Here is a 20,613-nt window from a genome sequence, read left to right as displayed (position 1 = left end):
GAACGAAGCGTTGCTGCGAGAGAGATTCGACCAAACTGCGGTTTCTAGGGATTCGCGACAACGTCGAGCATGTTCAAGACCGTGATAATGAAACGAAGAATTTTTATGGCGCGCTTAACCCTTTCGGTACGAGCGCGCTGTTCGCCGTGATAGCGCGCAAACTGTACGGGGCGCCGCGCCGAAAATGCGCGCATAGCACAGGATCAGTCCGCTTTTGTACGAAGATTTTCTTAAGCGTTAAGTAATAAACTATGCTTAACCCCTTGACATGTCGTTTTATTCGCAGTTACTGCGATTCGAAATTTTTCGATTGCAATAATTTCTTAGGAGGGAAACAAAAATTGATGCTTATTGTGCGTCTGAGTTCACTCGAATGCTCGAAATATTGCTGACAAGAGACTAGAATTTTATTCTAATTTTAAAGGACAGAATAACACACATTTATACGGAATAAATAATTAGTAGAAATTTTCACGACGCGTTCGACCCGTCAAAGTGCGGCAAAGGGTTAATCCATTTCTAAATCTTTTGTTTCCTGTAAACATTCCGTAAAGGGCCTACAATATGTTAAAATATATGAACAAGTTTCGAACAAAACTGTAACCTGAAACTTTTTAACACTTTGCACTCGAGTGGTGACTCTGAGGCACCATTAGAATTTATGATGTCACGTTTTAAAGTAATTTTTACATTAGCAAAGTGTGAATTTCAAAAGACAGTTAAGAGCGTAACCGTTGTGCGAGTCACAAGAGTCAATTTCGTATGCACAAGATGCACTTTTTCGTGTGAAATAAAAATACTGTAAGTCAGAAAAATTGTTTCAGATTTACGGTTGAAATAGCTTCGAGTGCAAAGGGTTAAATCAATTGAAATCAAACCACAATTATACCTGTAGCTGTTTTTTTTCGAAATCCTTGTAAGAAGAGACTTTATTAGAATAATTTCTAATATGACAGAAATATGGCTCGCATGGATGCCAGATGTATTCGGCACTCGTTCGGTCATCGGATGGATGCCGGATATATCCCGCGCTCGTACCGAAAGGGTTAAATTTACAGGAACTGCGTGCGCGCATCTTGAAACGCGATCGATCCTTTGGAAAACCGGTTCCACGCACCTTTCAGAATTTCTTTTACGAATTTCCGCGCGGATCGGACATTTTATTCGTCGTGCTTGATAGGAGAATCGGGCGAAATTTTATTCGGATGACGGATAAACGATAAATACCGCTAACGAATACGATTTCGTTCCAACACTATCGGATAAATACGCGATCTGATAAAAATTTATCTCGGTAGAAATTTATCCGAATAGGAATCCATTCGAATAAGAATTTATTCGCGCGGCAATCGACGTGGAAAAGAATTGATTTGAATAGAAACGATAGAACACGTAAAGTGCTTTTTTCTCCACGGTTTATCGATTTATTTCGTCCGCGTCACTTTTTCGAATTATTCGACTAAACAGATGGAATAATTAACGACGAATAAACGGATTGTCCGAATGAAATGCTCGACCGAAGCGAATTCGCTCGGATATTTATTAGCCGGCCGGAATTTCGCAGAAGTTATGACCGCGAAAGCCAGCGAAGTTCTTTCGAGCGTGTTGTCGTGTCGTGTCCGGCTCGTGAAAATTACCGAGAAAAGAAATAAACGCCCTTTAACCCTTTCTTTAAGAGCGCCGTCTATAGTCGGCGGCCGCGATGACGATCTTCGTATCGAGTGCTGACCACCTGCGCCGACTTTCGCCGGTTAATATTCATACAATATACTCATTTTCATGTTTTTCATATAATACGACGAAACAGTTGTTATACGGGGTGTCCCGAAAATGTCTCGCAATCCGGAAATGAGAGGTTCCTGAGGTCATTCGAAGCAACTTTTTTCTTTGCAAAAATTTTCTCCGAGGCTTCGTTCCCGAGTTATTAACGGAAAACACTGACCAATAAGAGGCGAGCTCGGCTGGCGCGCGGCGGCCCAGCCAACGACTGCACGGAGCCCAGTTCCGCCCATTGGCTCGGCCGTCTCGCGCCAAATGATCTCGCCTCTGATTGGTCACTGTTTTTCGTCAATAACTCGTAAACGAAGCTGCGGATTGCATTTTCGCTAAGGAAAAAGTTGCTTCGAATGGCCTCGGGAATCCCCTACTTTCGGATTGCGTGACATTTTCGGGATATCCTGTATAGTTCTTAAAAAAGCGAACATACAAGACAATCACAAAGTGGCGTTGAAAGACGTTAAGCCCGAACATCGAAGACTACCGACGCGCAAAGTGCACGCTTCGCGGCGCGGCGCCCTGCTCATTGACGTCACTCCAGCGGAGCGGGCTGCCGTAAGGAAAGGGTTAAGCGTCCGTTAAAGGCTTTCGCGATCAATGGTCAAGATTCATATCCGGCAGAAAGAACGATCCGCAGTCTCGATTTCTCGCAGCGAAAGATTCAACCGAATCTAACGTTTCCGCGAGAAAGAAATCGCCTTCTTCGACATCTACGCGACAAACGCTTCGCGTAGAACTGTCCCTAATTTTGTAAACAGTTTCAGAAAATAGTAAAAACTATCGTCGTCGGATCCGAAGGCTCTCTGATAATCGCGACTCGGTTCACCGTTCTCCGGCGACGCCGACAGCCGGTAGCCTTCGGAACGGACATACGCGCGACGGGGATCCGTCGGGAACGGGCGTCGAAAGTTTCGCGAGTGCGGTGGACTCGGGACGAAAGGGGAAAGGTTGAAAGGCTGGGTGAAAACTTACGGGAAATTTTCTTTCCGTTCTTCCTCCAGTGGATCTGGGGCGGCGGCGTTCCCTCCGCCGTGCAGTAGAAATTCGCGATGCCTCCCGCCTTCACCTGCTGCGATTGCGGCCTCAACAGGATCATCGGTGGATCTGCGAGCACAAGATCAAGGGAAACCTTTGATTAGAGTCGAGTCGTCCCTTCGGGCCCCTCCGACGGCCGCCGTTCCTCCTCCGAGCCCGGGAGCTAATAAACTGGAGAGATTCCACGAGTATACACGTATATATCGGGAAACTCGCTCAAGCTCTGGCTCTCTCTCTCCTCTCTCTCTCTTTCTCTCTGTCACTCTCCTGCTCTCTCAGCCACCATAAACAAATTACGAGAACCACCTGACGGTATTCGAGGCCGGACGAAGGCAAAGAGAGATCGCAGTTTCCCTCGATTCGACGTCGTTTCCGCTTCGACATGTCGACGGGGAGAAAAAAAGGGAACGACGATCGGTTCAAAATGTAGAACGAAAATCGGAAAAATTCTGTTCGTAGATTCGATGCGATCCCGTGAACTCGATAAACGAGAGTGCCTGTCGCCGGAAAGCGACAGCTCCGCTCTCGAATCGGTCGGATAGCGTGACCGGCGTGTCCGACTATGGCCGTTCTCCTCTGATTACTTATGTCGGACCAGCGCTCGATACACATCGCTTTTCCGTCCTCCCGCGAATTATTACGGCGCGCGTATTAGCCCGACACAATTCGGCCGGAAAGTGGAACAGTGGGTGTCTCGAGATAACCGACTTAAAAAGTCCGCAAGCGCCTCGCCGCCTCGCGTGCACTTCTCCTTTCGAGCAGCGGCGTTAAGCGGGCCATGGTCAGACACGTTATCACCCTGGAAATCAACGAGCGGCGGCCTCTTTCGCCGCTCGGCCACGGTTCCCAGCCGCTTCTCGTGCACAAAATACAATTATACACTCCCCTTTTTTCCCGTCGCGGCGTCGTCGATGCCGCGTGCCAGAAAATTTCGGGCCGCGAGTCGAGTCGAGTCGCGCGCTCGAACGTTCATTCGATATTCTATATGTATGTATATGTATACATTCGGCCGAGAGGGAGCGCGCGGTTAATATTCGATTTACGGTCGATGCCCCGAAATTCGGAGGGTAATTAACATCCGTCGTTGTAGTCGGCGCGAGGGAAGTGCCCCGGCGTTTCGGCAGAGGCTTCGGGTTCATTGGTCCAAGTTATACCCCGGTGTCCTGCAAACCGTCAAATAATCGCGCCTTTGTGCGAGTAACGCAATAAATACCGGCTCTCTGCTCGCCCGCCGCCGGTTCTGACAAGCTTATTAGCGCGTAACGACGACGTAATGATATTGCCCGACCGGGTGTTCGCGCGGCCCCTGTTGTTTGCCAACGCCGCGATTCGGCGGCGGGTCTCGCGCGAACGGTTTCCGCAGAGATCGGGGCGGCCTCGCTCCTCTTCGAATAAAGAGGAACCCCTTCTCTTGGGATACAAGATGAACGCGGGTTTCCTCCGTGGTCGTGGTCTCCACGACGTGGTCGTCGATTCGCCGAAAACAGAAGGCGCGGGGACCAAGGGCCGTGTGCTATCTGGAGCGAGACTGCCGGCCAAGCACTAAATTGGTCTCGAAACTTTGCGATCGTACGGATCGTTTATGGCTACTCTTCCATGGACCATCGATTCGTAGGGGATACGGTCTCGGTTTTTCGGCCGTTAGACTGCCACCGACCATCGAATCGAAAACAAATTTTATCCGCGCGCGCGTTCCACCGGCAAGGAGATCGAGCGGAACGATCCCGCCGCCGGGGCGGGGCCGGTCCTTTCCTTGTCCAAAAAAAAAAAAAAAAACGCACGCCGCTCTCGCAGGGATCGATGCCCGCCCCCCGGCGCGTTTCGACGCGCGATCGAACATCGAAATGAACGTGTGCCTATCGCGAAATAGAAGATTACAGCGTGACCCCGGCGCCCCGGTATACATCGAAAGGGCACGAACCGGGCCGGCGCGCGCGCGTGTTGCGCGACTCGAAAATTCGTGCGGCCGCGTACGCGATTCGCGAAAAGCGCTAATCTATCGGCCGCGCGCGAAAACTGCTGCTGTGCAGCGGGGACACACGGCCGAAACGCAATTTAAGGTAAATATTATTCCACCGGCGAACCGTCGATAATTTTTGATCGAATCGCTCGTTCGAGATTATTGCTATCCGGCCGGGTCGCATTGTGGCAGGGCGCTCTCGCGCTCGCGCGCGCGCGCCCACGCACGCACGCACGCACGCGAGCGCGACGATTATCATATCGAAATAGTTCGTAACAGGTGCATTAATCGAGCTCGCCCGGATCCGGGCTGCACAGCCGACCCCCCACCTCCCCCCTCGGTCATTCGTTTTTCGAATATATTCCTGTGCACACTGATTCTCGCGGTTCGATTCTACGATTTCAGACCCTTTTGATGTTACGCGGACGGCTAACGGGCGCGGGGGAGGGGGGCCCTCGAACTCTTCCTTTTTCGGATTTAGCCTGCGAAAGTCTGTTTTTTTTTTTTTCTTCAAATGTTCTCCGTTATTCGAGTATTTTAGTGCCTTGTAATTATATATAGCGGCGCACGCGTTGTCGTTCGAATTTATATTGATTTATATTAATTTATGAGATAAAATAACGATGTAAAGCGGGGTGTGCTGACGCGAGATTAGTCCGAGCTCGACGATTTCCGTCGTTGAACGTGTTTTGTAGGGCAGTTTAGTGTTTGTCGAATGTTTCCTCCGTTTCTGACATTTCGGAGGAGCATTATGTTTTATTCGTTTGTTTTTTGTCTCCATTGCTTGGCAGTATTTTCTCTTTTTTGTTGGCTCTGTGGGTTTTGTTTTTCTTGTTCTTAGTGCTTTTAATGTGTGGCAACGGGAACTTGGAAATATCATAAATAAATCCAATTTTTAATTTTTTGGTTTGCGAGTTCGAAGAGACACCTCCCCCCCACTAACAGTTCTAGAGAGAGGGAAACTCTTTGAAATTGTTGAAGCTATGCAGATTTTTTCTTAAGATACGATCGCGTGAATTTCTTTGTTCGAGCATGTTGTTACAATAAAAATGACGAAAAGTTTAAATAAATGCTGTCTCTTCGTCGTTATAAAGCTTGCTTTAGCTAGCTTTAGTGTTATTAATGACACACAATTCTCTATTTAGCGAGCAGTATGAACCACGGTCGAATTGATTAATTCGTTCTACATTAACCCTCGAATTGCGATTGCCGGGACATTTTAACGAAGCGTGTTTAAATTATCGCGTAATTATTTCATTTTTGGCAAGTGAATTAAATTGCTGTTACACTAGAAACGACAGGAAGACTAATGCAATAATTTCTCCCGGAAATGCCAAAATTCGGGTTGCTGTGAATTTCGTGAAATGGGATCTTCGAATTGCATTCGAATTGTATTCGAATTGTCTTCGACTTGTATTCGAATTGTATGCGAATTGTCTTCGAATTGTATTCAAATTGCCTTCGAATTGTCTTCGAATTGTATTCGAATTGTCTTCGAATTGTATTCGAATTGTCTTCGACTTGTATTCGAATTGTCTTCGACTTGTATTCGAATTGTCTCCGAATTGCCTTCGACTTGTATTCGAATTGTCTTCGACTTGTATTCGAATTGTCTCCGAATTGCCTTCGACTTGTATTCGAATTGTCTTCGACTTGTATTCGAATTGTCTTCGAATAGTGGCACGTGGCCTCTGAATTGCCTTCGAATAGTGGCAAAAATTTAAAAATAAAACGATTAAGTCGTCGTTTTTATTCTTGCATTACTATATATTCATACTAACCCTTTGCACACGAAACCATTTCAACTGTAAACCTAAAATAATTGTTCTCACTTACAGTATTTCTATTTTATACAACAAAGTGCATTTTATGCATACGAAATTGTGTCTCATGATTGATACAACAATTAGACTTTAAATAACCTTCGAAATCTAAACTTCGATGATATAAAAATGATCTTACAACATAACATAACAATTTTAGCGATGCCTCAGAGTCACCATTCGAGTGCAAAGTGTTAATACTGGCATGCAGGCCGCTGTCATTTTTTAACAACAGCCCCGAGTTCCTATAAAAACGAACCGCCAGGCTCGAAGAATCGTGACTTAGCACGACTTAGTATTCTCAGATCTGCGTGTTTCGATTCCGACTCCGAAACATTTCTGGGAGAAATTACTGTACAGGTCTACGTCGAAAAATCATCGAAAATATGTTTCTCGAAGAATCGATGCACAAGGACAAAAATCGTTATCAAAATTCTAAATTGCACTGTTCTGAAAATGATCCGCGCATTCAACGCGCGGTTAACGGATTGCTCCCGAAGAAGAGCAATAAACAAAATATAGATATAAATAAATACAAGATATCAGATACAATAAATAACAAAGAAACGAATAAAGCGAAGATTGCGCGGACCCGCCGCGCCGTCGGAAATTTCGAGCGGGGCCGAGCGGGGCCTGCTGCTGGGGCCCGAGTCTCTCTAAAAAATCACCATCACGGGTGTAAGGGCATGGAAGGCCCTTCTTGGCGAGCGATTCGAGGGGCAGATCCGGTGGCTCGCGCGGAATTTCTCTGGCGAGGTGCATCTACTACGGCGGCCTGCGGACGTGTGCGTTTATTTAGAACGGGGCTGGTGCGCGCCGCATCAGAAGCACCTGCCGCGCCACGGCTGCCCAATGATAATTTATGATCGAATATTAAAGGGTCGGCCGATAAACAGCCGCGGGCTCGAAACCCTGCCTCTAAATCCTGGCTCGAGGGCTTTTCTTGCCGCCGCCGCCGCGCGGAGAGCCCCGGACCGGGTTTACGTAATTGGAGCCGGCCAATATTTCCTCTTTGGCCGAAGGATATTGCTATGGATCCTCGAACATGTCCCGCAATCGGCGGAGTCGCCTCAGACGACGATTCCGTGCCAGCTCGAACCGTCCTTCGTGTGTACACAGCGTCACCCGACCTCGATTAGGCCACTGGATGGAGCCGGTTACTGTGACGTGGCCGATTCCCCTGACTTTTTTTTCTTAGTATTATAATTAATGCTAGATTCACGGAGCAGTTAATTTGTAAAAGTAACAATAAGACATTTATTCTGATTTTTAACAGGCGTTATTGTAACATTCGCTGTAAGTAGCATATAAATTGAATGAATAATTCGTAAATGTAGCTTTACGATATGAATAATTGTGAATTAAAAAATTAGTGACCAGTTATTTTGACGAGTTCCGTAAATCTAGTATTAACTTCATGTTTGTCGAATCAGGCGGATGGAAGTTTTTAATTGACGAATAATAACGAAAATCCTGATCGCAGTAAAGAGAAAGTTGATTATGCTCGAAAACGAATCAAAACTGCACCGCGACTGGTCATCCTATAGTAAACTGCTCCGCTAGCCTAATCGCTCCTTTGAAAAACGCTTTGAATTTTGAAGGCTTGAATCGACGCTCATAACTATAGTAATTTCTCCTTAATCGACGCTCAGCTTGGAAGCAAAAGTAAACAATTTGGAAAGAGATACGATTATTCCAGTACAATTTATTCGAGTCTCGCGGCTCGTTTTTATAGTTTATTTTTTTTGTTATATAGTTTTATACCGATTGCCAAGAGTTATAAAAATTGTCGATATTTGTTTGCAAGCTGATGGAAAATTAGGGAGAATTTACCGTGCTCGTTGCTAGCGTACAAACGTAAGAAATTGGAAGCCGATGAAAGCAATCGATTAACGCTTTATTCAGCGCAACACACAATCTCAAATGAACAGCAACCGTGCTGAAACTCGATTATTTTACAACGGATATAACATTCAACGATTCGATCGCAAGGTTCTGTGCAATACGGCTCTGTTCGCCGCAAGCTTGATATTTCCAGCGTCACTGCGGACAATTGCAGGCAAACTTTGATAAAAATTTCAAACAGCAATTAACTTTGTTATGCGCCGCAACTTTCCGGCCCTTCCAAAAATTTCATTGTAGTACTGAGTTTTTTCTGCCTGTTTGAATAAATAAATAAATAAATAAATAAATAAATAAATAAATAAATAAATAAATAAATAAAATGGCCTCCGTCCCTGGAGCTCGCGTCAAATTATTCTACGCAGCGATACGAATACAACAAATTCTCCCTAATTGACGCTCCGATTGTACACAAAGATACGATTATTCGAGCTTCGCGGCTTGTTTTTATATAGTTACCGATTGTCGACAAGTATAAAAACGAGTAGCAAGGCTGGAAGAATCGTATCTCCTCTTCCTAAAAATTGTCCATTTTTGTACACAACCTGAGGGTCAATTAGAGGGAGAATTTACTGTGTTTATTTATTCGCTCGTTTATTCACGGTGAAAAACGTTCAGTACAAAAAAGGACATACTAACACGGAAGTACAACAAAATATAAAAATTATGCGAAAGTTTTCAGACTTCTCCAGGGATTGCTCGATTGTATCTGTGTTGGCAATATTAACCGTTCTGTTAATACGATTCTGAGATGCTTCGTACGTTGCACGGTGGTTTACAAATTAAAATAAATTGTAATTCGTTGGTTTTCTTAACTCTTTGGGGCACGGCGCGATTAAAAATGTTCCACCTTTTTGATGCACGGCGATGCATATGGTGGGACATTTTTTAGATCCACCTCGAAATATTGCAACAGCTAAATGCGCATTCACGAACCCATGTGGTACAGTGGGACTATGTGAGTCCCACACCCTGTAACAACAAATTGAATTGAACTATTATTATTCTTTTGTATTTTCATATTATGTGATTATTAAAAATATACAAATTTTGTTTAACTTAAAGCGCGACAAAATTCCTGTGCAACGTGGGCCTATTTTATTTTTTTATTTGAGTCTATTTTATTATCATTTATCTAGGTCTATTTTATTACTTTTTAAACCAGATTTTTTTAAACTAGACAGTTTAGTATCATTTATCTGGGTTTTGTTACTATTTATCTAGGTCTATTTTAGTACTTTTCAAATTAGATTTTTTTCAACTAGATAAACTATTTTTTTTTAAACTAGACAGTTTAGTATCATTTATCTGAGTTTTGTTACTATTTATCTAAGTATTTATTATCTAGCTATTTATCTATTATTTTATCCCGTGCCCAAAGAGTTAACGGCGCGTACAACGACAACATCGACCGGTTCGCCGCAAACTTGTCACACCTGCAGTACCATATCCCTACACATTCTTACCCACAACCATACTCTTACATAAGGAAGCAAGAATTAATCTCGTTGCAGGAAGAATTCGTTCGCGGAAACGTCGACGCCCGGACTTTTAATGAACCCCGGGCAGCTAAGATTCGCGCCGGTATCAGTTTCACGCTGTTTTAATCTCCGTCCGCATCGAGTCTCGGTGCCAGGGAGTCGCGGCCGTCTGTAGGATGTCGCAAGGAACGCGAGGAGTAGTGTTCCCGGTAAATCCTGCGGGGCTCCGGGGCTCCTCCCCCGCGTTTAATATCCCGAGAAACGGCGCGAGAGTTTCTCGTTTCCCGAAGAAATTTCGGGCGCGTGCCAACGCGTCCTCTCTCTCCCCCGCCCCTCCCCATAATCGTATTTTGTTTTTCGCCGTGACTCGGCCGCGAAACGAAAGGGGTGCCTGCCGGTCGTCGTCGTCGGCGGCGGGGCCGGGGGGGAGGGCCCGCGGGCCACGCGGAAAGATTAAACGCCGGGCGAAAATTGGATCGCGAAGCGCGAAGTTGCCGCGCGCGCGTGTAACGAATGGCGGTCCGGTTCCCGGAGCGTGCGGAGAGCCCCGGCAGAAAATGCGAGGAGCCCGTTGGAAACGTTGTCTCTCCTGGATGAACGCCGGGGAATCCGGGATCCCGGTGCGCCGCGCGTTCATTAGTTGGAAGCCGGCCGGGTCGCGGCTGAATCGGCCGTTACGAGCCACGGAGGACCGAAAAATCGGGATAAAAATCGGCCGCTGGCTAACGACGAAGGATCGCGGCGAGGTCCGCGGCGGAATGGTGCCGGCCGTATCTCATGCTTAAAGTTTATACCGGGTTTGGCAGGCGGCGAGCACGCGGAGAAAAAGTTTCCGGGTGTGGCGGCGCGGGCCACGCTCTCTCTCTCTCTCTCTCCTCTCTATTACGCTTTATAGCCTGCCGCGACGTAATTGAAAAAGTAGCCGATAACGGAGCAATCTGCATGAGATTTGAATAAAATTACGCGTTGCCCGCCGACGTTGCAGCCGACGTCGGCGTCGCGTATCGAACGAGACCGCTGCTCGATCCCCCGAAAAATAACGCTCTATTAATTCCGGCGGCTTCGGAGTATCCGAGAGAGTGAGTGTAAGAGAGAGAGAGAGAGAGAGAGAGAGAGAGAGCTCTGATTTCCTGGGCACCCCCTCGCACCCTCCGGTGTCCTTCGTCGCGAGCGATAAGACCGATTTGGGCGCGGGTCCGTCCGCGCGGCGGCTTCGATCGGCGCGGGGCCGGGGCGCGCCGGGCAAAATTTTTTAGCAGAGCAAACAGGGAACAATCGGTGGAACGATCCGCGGACGACGATGGAATTGGAAAGAGGGCCGCGGCGCGAAAGCGTTTGGAAATTTCCGAGGCCGCGAACGTGACTAGTTCGTATTGCTGGACGTCGAGCGCGTTCGAAGTGGATGCGGGCGCAGGCTGGAAACCGCGACTACAGGTGCAAACTGGCTGCGAGACCGAGCGGGAGAGCGCCGGGGAGAGAAAGAGAGGCGCCGAGTTCGGCGTCGATGCCATTTTGCCGGGGCATCGATTGTAAACACGGGGGTTTATGTACGCGCGATGGATTCCCATCGACGAACGATGACGTTCGGTGGCGCGGAGAAGCGGGGCGCGGGGAGACCGCCACGTCGAGAGAGAGAAACCTGGCGAGAGGAAGAGAGAGGTAGAGAGAGGAAGAGAGAACACGACAGAGAGAGAGAGAGAGAGAGAGAGAGAGAGAGAGGGAGATAGGAGATGGAAGCTGGCAGCGGCTGCGGTCGCGGAGGCGAATCGGGGATGGCACGGCTGCATCCGCGTCGAGTGTACATTACGCGAGCGCTGGTTTATCGTAAATAATTGCGCGGACCTTATTCGCGTTTTAGCGCATCGAAAATCGGTTGCACAGCCCGCCTGCACGCTCGCGCTTTCCGCGTTATCCCACGGGAGACCGCCGAGCGATATCCGAAAACGAGCGGCGATGCGACACGCCGGCAGATCCGAATCCTCTGATGTCTCTGCAAAAGGAGAGAAAAAAAAGAAAGAATCGTCTTAAGCCTGTTGGAGATTTCATTCGGCAAGCTGTCCGTTCGATCCGGCGGAACTGTGACGCGGCAAGCCAAGTATCTTCGACGTTTGGATCGCCGAGGCGCGAAAAGCGTTCGGATAAATCACTGTCCAGGGCTCGAAGCTAATTATCGAATGAAGTTTCGTTTGGGACACGAGATACGCCGGACGGTTAAAAGACGTAATGATTTAACTGTTCGGGATGGGTTTCATTAAACGGATTCCATTGATCGGATGGGACATAATAACTGGGTAGCGCGCTCTCTCTCTCTCCCTCTCTCTCGGTTCGAAACCGCGTGCACGGAGTGTCACGTAACACAGGAAAACGGAAAAATACAGAATAAAATTTTGCGCGGATACAGTCGGCCATGGTGAGACAGGTGTCGATTAGATTGTGAAAAATTGCAAATGGGAAGCGATCGCGTTCGATCTGCTTTAAAACTCGCGGATTTTCGGCTACCGTGTGATTTCCACCAGGCGCGTTCGTATCGTCGCCTAAATTAGTCGATACGCGGCAGTTCGATTAAATAAACGACTGTTTTACGATAGGAACAACGCGGAAAGACTAATAGTAAGTTCACACGAAGTGTCTTCAGAAATGTGTTTGGGAAACATTGACGAATAAAGCTGAGGATCCTCGTGAACATCGTTAATTGTATTGTTGTGAAAATGGTTCGCTGTTCGAGGGTTAATTCCGTTCTATTCGTCGAAATTTAGCGCGCGACTAAACCTTTTTACAGGACACTTCGAATTGCTAACGACAATGACGACAATAACTACAAATTAGACAATTAGAAAAATTAACTAATATTTCAAATTCGAAACGAGCCTACGTCGACCTTTTTACAGGATATTTCGAATTGCTAACGACAATAACGATAATAACGACAATAACTACAAATTAGACAATTAGAAAAATTAGCTAATATCGCAATTTCGAAACGAGCCTACGTCGACCTTCTTACAGGACACTTCGAATTGTTAACGACGATAACAACGATAACTACAAATTAGACAATTAGCCAAATTAGCCAATATCACAAATTCGAAACGAGCCTACGTCGACCTTCTTACAGGACACTTGGAATTGTTAACGACAATGACGACAATAACTACAAATTAGCCAATTAAACAAATCAAGCCAATATCACAAATTCGAAACGAGCCCACGTCAACTCAACTTTCATTTCCGTATTGTAAAAAATGCGTTTCACCGGAACACGCGAACGAATGAAATCAAATGAAACGAATCGAACCGGGCGGCGAACAGGCGTGGCGGATTCCACGCGGAAAAAGTAGAAACGGTCAGCAATGATCAGCCTACTTTTACGCGGCATCGCACACAGACGGTGATCTTCGAAAATCGAATCACAACACCGTTCGACAGACGCGATGCACCAAACACCGCGCAGCGTCGCGATAGCCAACGATTAAAGAAGAGTCACGGAAAAAGAAAAAGGATCACGGGAATCTTTTAGCATTTTAGCATCGGCCTCCGGCGACGATCCTGTCTCCGGTATTAGCGATCGAGCGACAAGTCACGCGTCCCGGCTCTCGATTCGGAGAGGCTCGCGGACGCGTTTTATACCCGTTCGTTCGAGCACAATGCGCCAACAATGGAGAATAGAATCCGGGCGGTCGGTCGCGGCCGCTCGGATTTAATAATGAAAATTTTCCGCCGTTCTTCGGCGAACCGTGAAATTGAATTTATATGCCGGAGGACCGTTATTGGCGTTTAAGTATTATTGCTTGCCACGGACCGGTTGCGTACGCAACACCCACCCACACACACACACACACACACATCGGGAAAAAGCTCTCGATCGAGCCGGTCGCGCGTGTCGTACGCTCGCTAGCGGGCGGGAGTTTGACCTCGGGGTCGCGCAAGAAAACCCGTTCCCGGGTCGGTTCTATCTTGGAAAAATTCGGCGAGAAATAGCCGGCTATAATCGGCGTTACGAGAACGGGCCGGATCCGTGTGCGACGCGGGCTCGAAATACTCTTGACCCCGCGTCGTTCTCGGTTCGCGCGCGAGTCGAGCCGGCTCCGACGAGATTTTCATATGGGTCAGCGCCGGTGAATGGCCGAGCCGGTGATTTCGGCGGCCGTGTTTCCTAAAGGGGTTCCCGATGCGTCAAACGCGAAAACAATAACCGGTTACCTGGAGAGAGCAGCTGACGTAGGCGCGCAGCGCGAGACTCTTCGGGGCGCCTACTGCTCCTACCTCTCGTCTCCCCCCGTCGCCCTGCCGTAATCCGAAAATCGATGCCGCGAGAGCGCGCGTTTCACCGAATTCGCGGGCCGCGATCTAGGCGCGAGGAGGGGGGCCGCGGGGCGTCCGCGGCGAATATGAAATTTCAAGATTTCAATTGCGGATTGCGGGCCGCGCGCTTAATCGAATTCCGAGATTTTCAACGGCGCCCGTTTTGCGGCGGCGTCGCGCGCGACCGCAGTTTTGCGTTCCTGGAATAATCGCGATTTGCTGCCCTTCTTTCGAATTAAAACGTCCATTAACCGGCGAGACTTCGTCGTCCGAGCCCCTCCGTCCCGCTTCGTTCCGCTCCGTCCCCGTCGCGGCTCTGTCCTCCGCGATGAACCCGGCCGATTCGCGTCGATCCCTCGTCGACGAGATAAGTGAAAAACCATTTCCCGTTTCGCATCGGGTTCGCGCCGTTCCGCGATGCCGCCGGGGCATCGATCCAGATGCGGATCGAGCGAGCGCGGACGCATACGCCGCGCGTCCATCGATCTCGGGCCGGCGTCGTTCCGTGCCGCCTGGCCCCATCGAAATTCGATTCGTCCGGCGTGCATCGGCCACGGGGAGAATGCGGAGCCGCGACTTTGAAATTCCTGATAGCGACGCCTCGTTCCGCCCTCCCACCGAGAGCGCGGCGCGCGGACTCGTAGGCTCGCGGGACCGCATCCGTGCGGTCGCATCACCGGACGAATGCTCGGCACACGCCGATCGCATACTAGTCGGTTCTACTTTTAACGGCTGGGAATTTCGGACTTCGATCCCTGGGAACACCGCCGGGATTTCTCCTTTTTTTTTCTTTTTTTTTTTTTGTTCACCGATCGCGTGACGCGTGCCGTCTCGCAGGACTCGTTTAACTCTTTCGAGCACGGCGGGGTTTAAAATGTCCCATCTTTTTTGGAGCGCGGTAATGCGTGCCGGGATATTTTTAGTACCGCGTAGAAATGTCGCACATTTTTATGGCAGGCTGTGGGACTATTTGAGTCCCAATAAATTGGACTGAATTGTTGTTATATTTTTATGTCAAGTTGTATTGTGATTATATTTGCCAATAATAATATAACAATTTTGGTACGTTTAAGAGGCGATACAATTTTTGTGCCACATGGGTCTATTTTATTTCCTGAAATACTGTGCCCCAGAGGGTTAAGAGGAACATCGCGAGTGGTCGAGGATTTCGTACAATTGCTCTCGAAATTTTGCGAACGAAACGACGAGGACGACATTTTATAATCAAACTAAATTGTGCTTATTTATTTATTTATTTGTCTAGTGTTTATCTAGTACAATAAAGCATTTATGGACTTTCTTATTTTCTTTCTTTCTTTCTTTATTTATCTAGTGTTTATCTAGTATAACAAAGCATTTATAGACTTTCTGTTGTGTAACATTTCAGTCCCAGTTTTACTTGAAAGACGCTCCGCTGAAATATGCGCGGAAAAATGCGAGACACCCTATATTGTACGCAGGGTGTTTCGTCCAACCGAGTACAGTCGAATAAGAAAGTCGAATAACAATAATCCAAATAAGAAAATGCATGACCCGATTTGATAAGTCTAATCTAAGTCTGCTCGCACGATCCCGTGTAAAAAGCAAGGATGAAAAAGGATCGAACGTCTACCTCGAAGAGCGAGCAAGGTTGAACCCTTGGGCTCCGAGTCGCCGCAAAGAATCGCGCCATTAATCAAAACGATGTCCAAATCGGCCAATCGAGCATCATTTAACGAGCCGCTGAAAGTTCAACGCGAATAAACGGGCTCGATTTGATCGTACACGACCGGTATCAACTGTCAATCGATCGGCGTTCACGGGCTGGACAATTGTCACTAATTGTAAGACCAACACGACTCGCGTTCAGCGGGGCTGATCAATTCCCGGAAAAAGGAGGTGTTCCGAGGGGGCGCGAAATGCGAGGCGCGCGGCGTATGGACAGGGAAGGGCTCGGAAGGGCGTAGGAGGATCGCGTATAGGCACGTCCCGTGGAATTGCGCCGCTCCGGTTCGATACGTATGCAAAGCGACCGCATTTAGCCAACTTCTCGCGGAGAATTTCCATTAGTCGAGAAAGTCCAGGCGGTTTCCGGGGACAATGGCGAGGATGCGCGCCGGTTTCGGTGAACCGGGTAACGCGCGACCGACTGCGGAGCGGAGCAGAGCAGAGCGGAGCAGAGCGGAGCGGAGCGAAGCAGATCGTAGCAGCAGCAGCGGCGGCGGCGGCGGTAGCGAGATCGAGTCGTCGAACGATTTCGAATCAACGCGTCTGGTAGGGCGGATAATTCAATTTGAATATGCATGCGTACCGCCGGCAGCGGCCCCGAAAATCCGTGAGACGCGCAGCCCGTTAAATCCGCGATTATTCGCGCGCCTGTTCGCTACCTTTCCCCGATACGCACCCCCGCCCACGCCATTCCTCGCGGCAACCAACATCATCCCTTCTCGCCCCACCTTCCCGCGGCGGTTTTTCCCTGCCGGTCCCTCCGCTCCCCCCCGTATATATACACGTTCCAATTAAACCTCGACTGATGAGCCGCCACCTTCGCCGAGGGAGACTCTATAAAACTTTTTTAAGCGAACCGTAATCTTGCTGGACTTTGTTGTTGTTGCCCGGTAAAAATGATCACCGGCGGCGAGCAACGTTCTGCGAGAGGTGGGACGCGCGACCCGCCCAATTTGTAACTTAAACCGATTCATACTAATGACGCACGCTCTGTAAATAAACAATTCCCGTTCCTCAAGATATCACAGGCTGCTTAACCGCGGTTATATTCCGTCGAAATCCTGTTACGCGGGGCAACCGACAAAAATATGAACCCCGGCGAAATACGAATATCCATCCACCGCCGCCGCCGTTGCCGCTCCATGTTATAATTTTAAATGACAACGTGCGCGAAATAAATTGCATTTGCTCGCCCCGCCTAGAACGAAACCGTGGCCGGCACGCGCGTTAATACGGGGGTCGGGCCCGGCTTATCTCCGTCGCGGAAACACGGGTTACAAATAAATTATTCGATCGAAAGGTATAAAGCGCGGAAACGAGCGAGGCGCGGCCGCGCCGCGTATTAAACCGACAAACATTTTCGGCCGCGAGGACGCGCGAGCGCCGAGCTGCGGACGGTCCGAAGGGCGGTGTCCTTCGCTCCGCGGACACGCAGATTCAATCGAAGAGACGCGGGGGTGGGACTGCGTCGGCAGCGGTTCGGGTGAAGAGGCGAAGGCGGCGAAGGGTTAGAGGGCTCCTCGGCGTGGAACGGGAACGTCTGAGTGGCCATTTGCCAGGCGGTCGTAAGAAACGGGATCGTACGAGAGAGCGGTCGGTCGCGCGTGGGTGTCGATAAATTGTGCGGCCCGTGTAGCGTGGGTCAGAGGCGGAGTCAGGGGTTCACGCGCCTATCTCCTCGCTCTTAAGAGGGTCTCCACGGGTCTATAACGAGGGGCGCGACGGGACCCGGGGCGCGCCGCAGGGTCTGCGCTAAATTTATGCAAATGCATGCCGGCAATATTCTAAATAAGTAGCTTCACCCGTGGCCCCGTACGTCTCGCGGCCGATATCTCGACTCCGGTCTCTATATCTCCCGCGAGTAAATTCAACTCCCGTGGAGGAGCGGGGGCGGGGCGGGGCGGGACGGCCGCGGGACCGTGCGAGAGAGCACCGCGCCCCGTCGTCTGGTCCCGACGACTACGAAACTACGACGTTTCAACGACTTTCGTGGCGAGGATCCAAAGAGCGCGGCACACGGCGCCATTGAGCGTCGTGAACGGCACCCACCGCCGCCACGTAAATTTCGCCCCGCCGGGGCGCAAAACGAAAAACCGGAGTACGCCGGGCTCGCGTTCGCGCAGCACGCCTTTGAAATTTTAACTCCGAGCATTTTCGAGGAGAGGACACCGGAGGCACGCGCGCGCGCGCGTGCACCCACGCCGCGACCGGGGAGACGCATTCGACCGTCCGAGGAGTGCACTCTCGTATCTTGTTTTCGCTGCTCCGAGCCGGATAAGTCCGGTCGAACGGCGCGCTCCGGCCGCGTCCCTCTGCCGCTCGTAACTGGCTTTTAACGCTAATAGTACTCTCAGACCCATTTAAAGAGCTTTCACGTAACGGAGAAGAACGCAGCGGAGTTTAGTGCGTTTCGTGCTCCGACGCGATCTTTTCACTCGCTGACGTTCCGCGACTGATACACCGAACTCTGCGCCCTCTGCTCCGACTAGGCGCACGCTGCTCGAACTCTGTACACTTTGCTTAAACGATGTACCCTCTGCGTCAATTCTGTACCACCTGCGTCAGCTATGTGCCCCTTATTTGAGCTTTGTGTCCGCTGGTCCAAATTCTGCACCCTCGGCTTCAGACTCTGCACCCTTTGCTCTAAACTTTGCACCCTCTGCTTAAACGCTGTACCCTATGCTTAAACTGTGTACCCCCTACTTGAGCTCTGCGTCCGCTGGTCCAAATTCTGCACCCTCTGCTCCAAACTATGCACCCGCTGCTCCAACCATGCACCCTCTGCTTAAACCCTGCACCCTCTGCTTAAACTCTGTACCCTCTGCTTAAACGCTGTACCCTCTTAAACTCTGTACCCCCTGCATCAACTCTATGCCCCCTACTTGAGCTCCGCGCCCGCTGCTCTAAGTTCTGCACCCTCTGCTTCAAACTCTGCACCCTCTGGTTCAATCTCTGCATCCTCTCCTCCAAACTCTGCACCCTCTGCTCCAAACTCTGCACCCTCTGCTATGACTCTGTACCCTCTGCTACAACTCTGTACCCTCTTTGTCAACTCTGTATCCCCTACTTGAGCTCTGCCCTCTTCGCTTTGAAGAACTATACCTTGAGTCTCTGTCCCCGAGCTCCAAAGTCGATGCACTTATGATACCTGTGACCGATGTTTATGCCCTCCGAAGCAGGGTTGGACAAAAAGTAACCTGATCAACGATCTACGATTATGTTTAACCTGAAATCATGCTCGTGATTAACGATTACGATTGCTGAGCTGTCGAGTAAGTAATCGAAGCAAACGCGATCGTTCATCATGCCCAAACACAGCAATCGTTCGTCGCGTAATGATCACCTTTCTTTATTGCGATCGCCTGAAAAATTTGATATTATAGTACTTCACCCCTTTTTCCATATTCTGACGAATCTCCCTCATGATGGAGATTTCTAAAAATAATTTGTTAAGTAGAGAAATGCTATTGCGTTCTTTTTAGTCTGAACAAAATTCTGATTTCTTGTCGTCGGTATTCGAACGTTCAAGCAAACATAGACACGCAATAAATATAAATTGTCTGTTTTTTCATTAGAAATTATTACAATCGAGACACTTCTGATTGTTGCAACTGTGAAGAAACTGGTACGGCAACGGGTTCAGTAACAATTTTGAATTAGTTTCCAGAGAATCTGCATGTATTTCACGACTCGACGGAAGACTCTTTTTATTCGGACGCGCCTCGTCCGGAGGCAACTAATTAGGAAAGATAAATTAATAATCCGCCCGCGATTACGGATTATCGATTACAGACTACCAAATGCAATCAACGCGGTTTAACTTCGATGATTGGACAAGGATCGGTTCATCGCAACGTGATATGCCCGTTGGCTTACCAACTGTAATCATGATTATTGATTTATTCTAGTAGAGATTAATTGATTAACGATTACGACTACCATTTTACCATTATTACTTTTACAACAAATTATTATTATTATTACTATTATCATTACCTCTCGTAAAACAGAGATAAATTCTCCCCAAACGACGCTCAGCATGGAATCAAAAATGGAGAATTTGGGAAGAGGAGTCACGATTGTTCGAGCCTTGCGGCCCGTTTTTATAGTTGCTGACAATCGATAACTCGCGAAGGTTCGATCAATCGTGCCCCCACTTCCCAAATCGTCCACTGCTGTCTCCAAGCTGAGCTGTCTCGATCAGGGAGAATTTATTCTAATCCCAAAATAATCGATTACCTGTCCAACTCCGCTCCGAGAGGTCTGCTCTGTATCCTCCGAAGCCTATGACCTCTGAACTCCGTGCCCCGAGCCCGGCGAATTAAATCTACCACGTGCGAGTTTATTTTCGCCGTTCCCTTCCAGCTCGCGTTCTCCGCGCAGGCAGAGCGTTTTCCCATTTTGAATATCTGCGACGACGACGACGACGACGTCGCGACGGGAAAAACGGTCGCGATCGTCGACGAGGTCGGTTCTCGATCCGTCGAGAAAAGACGGGAGGGGTTACCGAGGTGAAAACCGAGCGCGCGAGCATAGATTAGAAAGGGTTTCTGGAGGAGGGTAACGGAGTAACGGTGACGGGGACGGCGTCGGCGACGGCGTCGCCAGGTGACACGCCACCCTAATC

The 20,613-nt window shown here is 49.0% G+C and overlaps 1 protein-coding gene across 9 annotated transcripts in view; it reads right to left on the bottom strand.

The window, feature by feature from the left end:
* The window catches only part of Lar (tyrosine-protein phosphatase Lar), a 515,998-nt gene that overhangs the window by 165,733 nt on the left and 329,652 nt on the right, over window positions 1-20,613 (bottom strand). For all 9 annotated transcript variants that reach the window (XM_076525239.1, XM_076525242.1, XM_076525238.1 and 6 more), the window contains one exon: window positions 2,749-2,880. In XM_076525239.1, coding sequence (XP_076381354.1) covers window positions 2,749-2,880 — 132 coding nt within the window. The remainder of the gene's footprint in view (window positions 1-2,748; window positions 2,881-20,613) is intronic.

Source organism: Megalopta genalis, chromosome 11 (assembly GCF_051020955.1).
Source record: "Megalopta genalis isolate 19385.01 chromosome 11, iyMegGena1_principal, whole genome shotgun sequence".
NCBI lineage: Eukaryota > Metazoa > Arthropoda > Insecta > Hymenoptera > Halictidae > Megalopta > Megalopta genalis.
The sequence above is the reverse complement of the archived record's forward strand: the minus strand, read 5'-3'. Positions and strand labels throughout refer to the sequence as shown.